General features: G+C 38.3%; 1 protein-coding gene across 1 annotated transcript in view; it reads left to right on the plus strand.

The window, feature by feature from the left end:
- Positions 1–2,424: 2,424 nt before the first annotated feature.
- DNAI7 (dynein axonemal intermediate chain 7) overlaps positions 2,425–12,023 on the plus strand; it is a 69,049-nt gene continuing 59,450 nt past the window's right edge. The window contains exon 1 of the mRNA XM_043967598.1: positions 2,425–2,490. Coding sequence (XP_043823533.1) covers positions 2,425–2,490 — 66 coding nt within the window. The remainder of the gene's footprint in view (positions 2,491–12,023) is intronic.

Here is a 12,023-nt window from a genome sequence, read left to right on the forward strand (position 1 = left end):
AACTCTCTTCTTTTGAGGTTCAATGCTACCTAAATTTGTCAACCTTACAAATTCTGGTGACTTATCTCCCAACCCCTAGGGCATTCTTCTTCCTTTCTTAATAGTTTGGTGTCTGACTCCCTGTCTTTCCTCTTTGTTTTGTTTTTGTGGGCAATGAGGGTTAAGTGACTTGCCCAGGGGTCACACAGCTACTAAGTGTCAAGTGTCTGAGGTGGGATTTTTAACTCACATCCTCCTGAATTCAGGGCCGGTGCTTTATCCACTGTGCCACCTAGCTATCCCCCCCCCCCCACCCCGGGTCTTTTCTTCACTGCAATTTCTGCCCTCATACTAGAGAGTGTGGTGTGGGTATAGTACTGTTCCTTCAAATTACTCTTAACTTCGTAGTTCCACAGTCTACTCAATTACCTTGAGTACCCTCCTCTACTTCACCTCAATAATAAAAAATGTACCCCAAATTTTGGCCACCATTCACAATATTTGAAAAGTAATTATGTTTTATTTAACATTCATTTATTTTTTTTTGTTTTTAAACTCAAAAAAATTCTCTTCCCTTCAGCCCCTCCCCCATCCATTGAATAGGCGAGCTGTATGATATTAATTATAAATACAAAGTCCAGGCAAAATATATTTGCATGTTGCCCCCCCCCCCCACACAAAAAGAGCCAAGAAAATAAAGTGAAAAAAAATGCTTCAGTCCTGCACTCAGAGTTCATCAGTTCTCTCTCTGGATAGAGATATCATTTTTCTTTATGAGTCCTTTGGAATTGTCTTGAATCATTATAATGAATAAAGTAGCTAAGTTTTCAGAGTTGATCATCATTTCAATATTGCTGTTATGTTGTACAATGTTCTTCTGGTTCTGTTCACCTAACTTTGTATCAGTTCATATAAATCTTCCCAGGTTTTTCTGAACCAACCCCTTCATCATTTTTTGTTACACAATAATAATATACATATTACATATTACAAACAACTATATGCTATAAACTTGTTCAGCCATTCATCAGTTGATGGGTATCTCTTCAACTTCTAATTCTTTGCCACCACGAAAAGAGTTGCTATAAATTTTTTGTACATATAGGCCTTTTTTTCCTTTGATCTTTGGGATACAGAACCAGTAATGATATTGCTGGGTCAAAGATTATGTGTATTTTTTAGCACTTTGGTCATAGTTCGAAATTGCTCTCTAAAATGGTTGGATCAGTTCATAATTCTACCAATGGTATATTATTCTACCTATTTTTTTCCTTCATCCTTCCTCTCCCCACCCCGCAGCATTTGTCATTTTCCTTTTCTGTTATATTAGCCAATCTGATAAGTATGGTGTGATACCTTATAATTGTTTTAATGTGCAGGAGACTGTCAGTGGGTGCGACTTGGTACCATATCCATCATCCAGTCTAGAACTATAATCCAGGATAGCACTGTGAAAAATGCAGGCCTGGCTCCAGCCAGCTTCTCCCATGGGATCAACTTTAAAACTTTAGTGAAGACAGGATCTAGCATACCAGTGTAGTTATTTTACTCTGGGACTATAGCAGGAAATAGTATCAGTGTCTACTCATTCCATTCAACAGTATAGATGCTAGTTTGGCACCAAGTTCTAATCTAAAAATTGAAGAACAAAAACAAGAAAACTCTTACAATCAAAAAATACTGTGGCCTAAAAGTATCCCAAGATTAAATCCAGAGTAAGGCAATAATCTAAAAATAATCAGAACAAAAAAAGATTATTCACAATGACCCAAGATGCTTAGATGATATGAAGGAAGAGCTGAAACAAGATATGTTTGTCTTGTGTGTGTGTGTGTGTGTGTGTGTATACACACACATGTATCTGGATGTATACGTATAAATAAAATTACAGCACTTGGAAATAGTACGTGAAATTAGAGTAAAAAGTGAACAACTTTAGATGAATAATTGACACCATGAAAAATAGAATGGAGAAAACAATTAAATGAGACAACAAGAAATAGAACAGGGGGCAGCTAGGTGGCGCAGTGGATAAAGCACTGGCCCTGGATTCAGGAGGACCTGAGTTCAAATCCGGACTCAGGACACTTGACACTTACTAGCTGTGTGACCCTGGGCAAGTCACTTAACCCTCATTGCCCTGCAAAAAACCCCAAACAAACAAAATCAATAAAAAAGAAGAAATATTAGAACAGAGTCAAAAGACTGAAAAAATTAGAACACATGAGACATTTACCAAAAAATGATTGAAGTAGAAAACAAGAGGTCATTTAAGAATCATTGGACTTCTAGAAAATTATTACAAAAAAAGAGTCTTGATATCATATTTCAAGAAATCCATGAGATAACCGTGCAGAGATAAGAGAACAGGAGTGCAAAGTGAAAATATGAAGAATCCAACAGTCACTTCCTTAAAGAAATCCCAAATTGAACGCACCCAGAAACATGATAGCCCAAATTCAGAGTCTTCAGTTTGAAGAAATAGTACTGCAAGCAACATGGAGGAAAAAGGTAAAATACCAAGGAACCATAGTCAGGATTGCACAAGACCAAGTTGCAACTATTATAAGAACAGAAACTCTTGGACTATATTATACCAAAAAAGCAAAAGATAAAGGATTATAACTAAGAATGAATTATCCTGCAAAACTGAGTGTAATACTATACGGGGAAAAGATGGATTATTTGTGTGTTGGTCTTTTTTTCGGTGCAATGAGGGTTAAGTGATTTGCTGAGGGTCACACAGCTAGTGTCAAGTGTCTGAGGCTAGATTGAACTGAGGACCTCCTGAATTCAGGGCCAGTGCTTTATCCACTGAGCCAATTAGCTGCCCCCCCCCCAAATGGATTATTAATAGACTTGAGGAATTTCAAGCATTCTTGTTGAGAAAACCAGAGCTGTGTACAATCTTCATATTTGTTTTAATACAAGAGATAAGAGAAACTTATAAAGGTAACTAGATAAAACAAATATGTGAATTAGTGCCAATGGATCTGTAATAATATTTTATTCATAAGCCCAGTAATTGATAAACTAAGCCATACTTGATATATAAAAGTATCATTGAAACATATTTTGCCTACACAAGCAGTTTGTGATTGCAGCATAATCCTTATAAGAGATGAGAGAGATATAGGACCACTCATTATAGGTGAGATTTTTCACCCCCTCAAAAGACAAAAATGGAATTCAAAATACAAAGAAGACAAATGCAAACAAAAATAAATTGAAACCTGAAGTATTTCTTTTTTAAGAAAAGTGAGTCTGAAAAAAATTCAAAATATGAACACCTGGAAAAAAAAGGTTAAATTAAAAAAAATAACAGATAATAGAAAACCACTGCATATCAAGTAACTCAGAGACTAAGCAACTTGCCTCTTTATAGACTAGCTCCCTAAAGTGGTAGCTATTGCCCATGAGTTACTTGGTTTCCCTCATTAGTTGGGGGAAAGTGTTGGGCAGTTAGCTAAGCAGACAGAGAATGTTCAGTTTATGTATAGAGTGACTGCATGCGCTATATAACTTATAAGGTTATCATAGATAATTATTATGTTTGATAAATATAATATCCAGTTTGAAGCATCCATAAACTCATGTATAGCGATACAGATGTATAGGTCTGAAGATAGTTATTTCAGGAGGACCTGAGTTCAAATCTGGCCCTTAGACACTTAACACTTAACTAGCTGGTGACCTTGGGCAAGTCACTTAACCTCTCATTGCCCTGCAAAACAAAACAAAAACCAAAACAAAACATAAAACAATGAAGATAGTTGCAATGAACCCAAACCATCAATGTATAGATGCAGAGTAGTTTTAGCAGGCTTCCAAAAAACTGAGAGCCACTGTTCTAATGCCCTAGAACAAGTTATTGCCATAGGAAAAGCAAGAGATGTGCTTACACATATTGCTAAATGTCAACACTATCACTTGTGGGGATGATGAATGCTTTGAATGTTATAATAGGCCAGACCTTACTTAATCAGGTCTGTTGTTCAATGTTGGAATGAAATAAGACACTCAATCACCACCTAACATTTAACAACAACAACAAAAAAATAAGCATATTGAATAATACCATGGAAAAAGACACTCAGCAAGAAAATAGCACTGGTTCAGGGAGACATAGGCCCCTCTCCCCTTCCCTTGTCTTAGACTAATAAGATTGGTAAGGCTGGATGTGTTGTGTCATATGGGTGTGGTGACTCAGAGCTGTGGGACATCTGCTAAGCCTAAAGGGTACTTGATTTCTCAAGGTTCATCTTTTTATGCCTAAAAGACCAGGAAGCATCAGTAATAACTTCTGGACTAATCAAGACTCATGGGACAGCTTCCTACTTTTAGAGAAAAACATTAATCTAGCCTACGTGGCAAAGGCGTCTTCTAGATTTTACTACCATTGTAGATCGTATTACATATATTAGTACATGTTATTTATATATCAAATTATAATTATTTTTCTGATTATGTTTTAAAAATTAACTTATTGTTAATGTTTTTTGGTTCTGTGCTAGAAATATGAAAACTACTGTAGCTATATGCATACTATTAGAATGCATTTTTTATTTTTTAAAATTTGTTTTTGTACTATTGGTATACATTTACCATTGGTATATGTGCATATCTTTGATCTTGTACATAGTTAGTAAAGCACCTTGTCAGATGATTTGAATTGTGTTATATCTACCATTTGCAATATCAATGTGATTATGATGTAAACAGTACGGTAGTATGACTACCTATGGTCTAAGGTTAATCATCCTTGATTTAGTGCATGTTAATATCTGTTATGATGTATATAGTACATATTTATAGATATTCGACTACCTCAGTTTTGCATGGATTACTCAGCATTCGTCTGAAGGGGAGAATATGGCAAAGTCCATTTCCCTTGGGTTAGCAGTAAAGTAAAATGAAAGGTTGGAAGAGTCTCAGGAAAGATTAGAAGATGAGGGCCAAATTTTTCAGTGTGTCCTGCAAACTAGGCTCTTCATCAGAGTTTGTTGTTGTCTTTGCCCTTGAGAAAAAGAGCCAATGACTTTCCATCTAGGCTTCGAAGTGTACTAGGTCCTACAGTGGATTTGGAGTTCTTAGGATGTCCTTCATAAGATGTCCTTTCATAAGACTGAACAGAAAGGAGGGATGCAAAGGTATCAGCCAATCTTGACTATAGTGAATTGGTAGCCACAACTCTCAGACTGACATTTTTGTTGCAGCTGGTATGGGTAGCAGTTGGTGGTGCTTCTGTCTGCTGTAACTAGGACTAATTGGAGATGAGCTCTACTCTGCAACTCAGATGTAGTTGCCTATTGGCTCTATCAGGGGAGTCGGGTCTGGAGCCAAGAGGGATTCCAGGGCTCCCATCTCTGCTTTTGAGAGCCAAATCAACTTGTCAGATGCAGGGATGAAAAACCCATTTTCCATATTTCCTTGACTAAGGTGATTGAGGTGCCCCTGATCTCTGAAAGGAGTTTCTGCACACATATCTCTTGCCTCTAATCCTTTCACTACTCAGAATGGTTGGATTAATTTTTCTGTGAGAACAAGGGATTTTTCAGATGCAGTTTGCATGGGGCTCAAGTCGTTATCTCTTTTTTTCCTATTTAAAGTTTCGATTTAATAATTTGGGCACAGATTCTAGATCATGTTCTTGTTGCTGTTGTTTCGTCCTTCATTCTCAAAAAGGACCAGGACATCGGGGAGGTGATGTCATGATTTGCAGTGAATTGGATTTAAGTGAGGGAGGACTGTGCAAAGGTCTCCAGGCTTATTTTCTGTTAAATCTACATTGAATCAGCATCAGGGATTATTGTCTGACAAAACAGCTGCAGGATGTGAGAGGAAATCCAAGAGTTTGCAGGATGAGTACCCTCTAGTGTGAGCAAAGGACAATACTGCAGCTTATAGGACAGTCAGCACATAATTGTACACACTAAATACCTTCTGAAGTAGCTACTGGGCTGGTGGCTGAAGACCACCGTGCACACCCTGGTGGCCAGAGTATGTTCTAAACTTCCTAACTGGTTAAGTAATTAAGTGACTGAGCCAAGGGTGGATGGTTCTAGAGAGCAGGACTTGGAGTCAGGAAGACCCGAGTTTGAGTCCTGCCTCAGATACCTACTAACTGTAACTGTGCAAAGTCACTGAACCTCTCTGAGACTCAGTATCTTCATCTGTAAAATAAAGGGATTTGGATTTGGTGGCTTCTAAGTTGTTTGGTTTGTTTTGGTGAGGCAGTTGGGGTTAAGTGACTTGCCCAGGGTCATACAGCTAGTAATTGTTAAGTGTCTGAGCCCGAATTTGAACTCAGGTCCTCCTGAATCCAGGGCCAGTGCTCCATCCACTGCACCACCTAGCTGCCCCATTCTAAAGTTCTTTGCAGCTTTAAATCTACGATTCCATGATGCTGCCACATATTATCTAATTATAATTGGATCCTTGTTCAGGCCCCACAATCCTTTTATTGTTCTGATAGACTACCACCTTTTCCACAGGGCAGAACACAGTATAGGTTATTCGGGGCATGGTCTCTGGTGTGAGCAGTTTAGAAGGTGGGTGAGGAGGTTGAGAAGGAGGTAGTTGTACAGGAGAATATGAAGTAAGTCATGGCTAGGGATTTCCTGGAAAATAAGTAAGCTGGGGCTTACTAGTGTATAGGTAATTTTCATAAAGAATCTGGAGATGAAAAAGTAGATGGGCAGATGACTGTTGATGTCCTTTTGTTCATTTTTATTTCGTAATTGCTGCAATGCTTCCTATGACTTCTTATCTCTTTAATTCTCTACCCTTGTCAATAGGATATAGAAGAATATATGCTATTTATGATTTTTACAACTTCAAGTGCCAACTTTCCTCTGTGAGCATTAAACAGTTGATATTGTTTGCTAGAGAACAAATTCATGCATAGGGATTAGTAAATTAGGGCCTTTTCCTACTTAATCTTTGTGAATGTTCTCCAAACTCCCAATCTAGGTTAACATAAATATATGAAATCTAAAGGGAGAATCTGTAAAGTTTTGGAATTAAACTTAAAAAAATTACTAAATTGTACATACTCTTTAACTCCCCAGATTTTGCTATTATGTTAATTCTCCAGCAATATCAAAGAAACAGGAAAAAAGACTCATATTTACAAAAATATCCATAGCAGCTATTTTTCTGGCAGCAAAGAAATGGAGATTGAGGGGTTGCCCTTCAACTGGGGAATGTCAGAACAAGTTATGACATGAATATATGAATATGATGGAATACTATTATGCTGTAAGAAATGGTAAAGGAGGTGCTTTCAGAAAAATCTGGGAAGACTTTTCTGAACAGAAACAAAGTGAATAAAACGAGAACAGTTTTATATAGTAACAGCAATATTATAATCAACTTTGAAAGACCTACTAAATCTGATCAACCCCAGTGACCAACTCCAGTTCCAAAGGATCCATGTTATCCACCTCCAGAGAGAAAGCTGAAACATATCTTCTTTCTTATTTATTTTTGACTATGACTCATGCAAGAATTTATTTTGCATAACTGTAGGTATTTGTAATGGGTTTTATTTTTCTGTCTTTCTCAGTGGATGGGGAGTAAGGAAGGAAGATAATTTGGAACTAAAAATAAAATTCAATTTAAAAAAAGTTTAAAAAAAAAGTGCTTTTGTTTTCCCTTTAGAAGCAAGACCCAAAGCTATTCCTCCCCTAGGCATCAGTCCAGCTAGTAAAACACAAAGAAAACTCCAAAGGATATTTTATCTCCCCTCCCCTCCTTACCTACACTTTCATTATTCTGTCATATATCCCCAAACTGTTGGGAAGATTTCTCTACATAACCAAAATTGTGATAATGCTCAGTAATTTTTTTGTAGTATCTTAGTTCTTGTAGATAATTTGTGTCTTAATCCCAGATAAGAAGGATGAGCTCCCATCCTATTCTTGCTTTCCCATTTAACCAATTAATGCCTAAGAATCCCTGGGACCTAGAAAAATTAAACACATCTAATGTACATCAGCAATAAAACACTTTTTATATGAAATGAAACTTTCGAGCTACATTAGGAGGTGTTTTAAGCTGATCCTCCACTAACCTGATACACCAGAGTTTATCCATGTTGCCAGGATAGCCACAAAGTTCACCCTCCCTGTGACACGTGAGGATTATTATCCATCCTTTATCCAACGCTTCTTTCAGAAGCCTGTTGCTCTCCCATCTCTTTTTCTCCACTGCCTAATTTGATACCAAAAAACTCGATAGTCCCAGATACCTGGTGAGTATCCAGCAAGAAACATACCTGAGGAACATTCATTTAACTCTATCCTAGACCTCTCTGCTGCCTACAAAGTCTGTACTTCAGGAAACTTCTTAAATTCATAAGTTTTCTGCTTGTGATGTTTCTTTTTCCTTGGGGTATGACTGGTTATTTTGTCAGGCCTTGTTCCTCCCACATTCCTTTCAACTCTTTGCATTTAGAAACAGGTCTCTTTAGAAGACATGGAGTCCCCTAGCCACCCTGTGCTGTACTGTATGCACCTTCTGTCATGCCTTTCAACAGATCACCCCAGACCAGGAAGAGTAAGTTTACCCCTTGATCCTCATTGCTATTTCTAGACCATTCTCTTCTGCCATCACTCAGTAAATTTTACTTCCAAGTTCACCGTAGAGGCAACTAGGTTGTACGGTGGTTAGATAGACCACTGGATTTGGAGTTCTTAAGATGTCCTTCATTCCTGTTTGACCTCAGACACATACTAGCTTTGTGACCCTGAACAAGTCACTTAACTCCTGTCTGCTTCAATTTCCTCATCTGTAAAATAGAATGATAATAATAGTATCTTCAAAGAGTTGAGGATAAACTGAAATCATAACTGTAAAGTGCTTTGTGAACCTTAAAGTCTTATGTAGAACTTTTTGAATAAAAAAAAGAGAGAGAAAATGACCGGGGGAGTAGTAGATAACATAATCTGGAAGGGTAACAATTTGGATAGGATAATAATAATAATAATAACAAGCATCTGTACCTGGCTCATTGTCTTCCTCTCCAACTAAGACCCACCCTCATTATCAGGGTCTTCAATATATCTATTAATATCTCCTCAAACAAACTGGTGTCCAGTTCATCAATTTTTTTTTTTTAACTCCCATGACTTTAATCTTCACTTTAGCCACAAACAAGAATAGTCCCCTTGGATCCCATGATAACCTCCAAGTGTTCTATCCCCACAAAATCATAACTGAAATTCCTTTGACCATAACCTTCTGTTTCATTTCCCCCTGTGCCTCCTGCCTCCTCAACCTATTCTTTAACTTTATCATAATCTCTAGTGACTTCATTCCTCCCTGCTTTTTGAGTCCATCACCCTTGCTCTGGATTCACTTTCCTTCTTTCTTTTCTGTAGTTCACCATTTGAACTCCATACTGTCCTCTACTCTTGAATCTCTTTCCTCCTTATCACCATTCAATCCCTTTCCAAACCCCCAGCCTACATTACCTCCACCATCCAACTTTTCCTATGCATAACAATGGAGCAAATAGCATGACTGTGTAGACTGGTTCTACTATAAATAAATGCTATGTATATTCTCACTTGAGCTCTCACTGCCACCTTCCCATTTTATTACTCTTTCTTGGTTGCCTTCCTGTTGCATCCCTCATGGTTCCTGTTACAAACCTTTGTAACTCTCCTTAAGCCTTTAATACCCCAACCTCCCTTATCTTTCTCTTCAGAAGATCTTGTCACGGAGAGAAAATTGAAACCATCTATTAGGAGCTTTCTTTTTCTTTTCCTTTCTGCATTTCATATCCCCACAACATCTTCACTTTTTCTTCCTTTGATCTAGTTCCCAATGAAAGAAGTGTTTCTTATTCTTACCAAGCTCAACCCCTCTACCTTCCATGCACTTACCCCTTCATTCATCCTTCTTTCCTCTTCCCTCTTTATAATCTTTAGTGTCTCCCCCTCTCCTTTTCCCACCCCTTCTCTTTTCCATTGTCTTCAAAGATCCTGGGATCTCCCATATCCATAAAAAAAAGTCTGACTTGATACTACTGTCTTCTTAAGCTTTTATCCTATATTTCCTTTTTGTCACTGCCAAACTCCTAGAAAAAGATATTTAAAATCCTTGCCTCCACTTTGTAAGCTTCATTTCACTTCTCCTTATATACTGGCTTCTATCTCTACTACCCAACTAAAACTTCTAGGTTTACCAGGATCTCTGAACTGCTAAATCCAAAATCCATTTCTCAGTTCTTACCCTTCTTGACTTTTCCGTAGGTTTTTGTACTGTTGGCCATTTCCTTCACCTTTTTTTTTTTTTTTTGACACTGCACTCTCTTGATTTTCTTACCTGTATAAGTATTTCTCTTTAATTTCTTTGGCTGAATCATCATTTATGTTCTACCTCACTTTGTGTAGGAATATACCCAGGGGCCTTCTCTTCACTCCCTACCTGCTCTCTTTTGGTGATCTCAACAGCTGTGTTTAGTTGTCTCTATGGAGATGACCTGCAATCCTACATATACAGCTTTCTTTTTTTTGAGCTAGAGCCCCATGTCTCTAAATGTTTGCTGCATGTCTCTCCATGGAATGTCCCATAGAAATCTCCATTCACCCTATCCAAAACAGCTCATTATTTTGTCTTCAACAACCTATCTTTTTGTAGATGTAAAGAATTAATTGTTATTTGAGGTTTTTATGACCCCATCTTTTGGCTAGAATTAAAAAAAAAAAACCCAGTGTGCACACTGGCCTGGGGCTCAGGCTCCGCACCTCCACAATGGCCTGGTGCTCCACCCATTGCTTGTAGCCATCGCCATCGCCATGGCACTGGCACCTCACATCATTACCACTCGCTGACGCCTACATGGGCCTGGCAAAATTATAATGACTGGGAGCCCAGTGAGGGCAGTCATGTGACTGTCAGTCAGGGCTGCCAGCCAATTGGCTTGGGGCTGTGTGTGGTCAGCCTGGGGTCTGCTGGGCAGGAGAAGGGAGGAGTTTCGCCATTCTAGCTTGAAGTTGCAAAGCGACAGGTCGCAGCTGTGTGTTCTCAGCTGATCCCTGGGTGGTGGTGTTATTCAGGTTGTATCATTTCCCTTCCCCCATTTTTTTCCTTTCCCTTAATTCTACTGATCTTGCTTGTGTTTTTTAAGTTCATTCTTGTTAATAAACACTGTTCTGTTTTTGAGGGAGGCTGTTGGTCTCCTTCCTTGCCCCAATATTGTGGTGAGCCACCTAGCTAACACTCCCCAATTAAAATTTGTTCCCTACATAGAGGACATCACTGTCTTTTCAGTTACTCTGGTTCACAACCCAAGAGTCATCTTTGATTCTTGATTTGCTTAACTACCTCCCCATATTCAATAATTTTCCAAGGTTTGTCAGTTGTATTTCTACAACATCTCATATATGCCTCTTTCTTACAGGGTCACCAACCTATTTCAAGTCAAATAAATAAGCATTTATCAAGTACTAACTATTGACTAGGCTCTGTGCTAAGGGCTGGAGGTAAAAGCAAAAAGAAAGACAGTCCCTGCCATCAAGATACTTATAGTTTTGGGGAAATACAGATAACACATAAAAAGGAGGTGAAAATAGGGAGTGGGTTTTGTGGCAGCATGTATTATGAAGAGAGTACTGAGTCTAAGTACATAGAATTAAAGATGGCTGGTCTAAGCCCTTCTTCAAAATGGAAGTTCTGAGAGGAATTTACCAATGGGAGAAGGTCCTCATCACTTTTAGCCTGAACTATTGTTTTTTTGTTTTTGTTTTTGTCTTTTTAGTGAGGCAATAGGGGTTAAGTGACTTGTCCAGGGTCACACAGCTAGTAAGTGTTAAGTGTCTGAGGCTGGATTTGAACTCAGGTACTCCTGACTCCAGGGCCGGTGCTCTATCCACTAGCCTGAACTATTGTAATAACATCCTAATTGGTTTACCTGCCTCCTGTCATTCCCTTTTCATAATTTACCCTCCATACAGCTACCAAGTTGGTATGTCCAATGAATGAGGGCTGGCGTTTAAAGCTCTTCATAATCAGGCTCTAACCCATTTTCCTAGACA

Source organism: Dromiciops gliroides, chromosome 5 (genome assembly GCF_019393635.1).
Source record: "Dromiciops gliroides isolate mDroGli1 chromosome 5, mDroGli1.pri, whole genome shotgun sequence".
Lineage (NCBI taxonomy): Eukaryota > Metazoa > Chordata > Mammalia > Microbiotheria > Microbiotheriidae > Dromiciops > Dromiciops gliroides.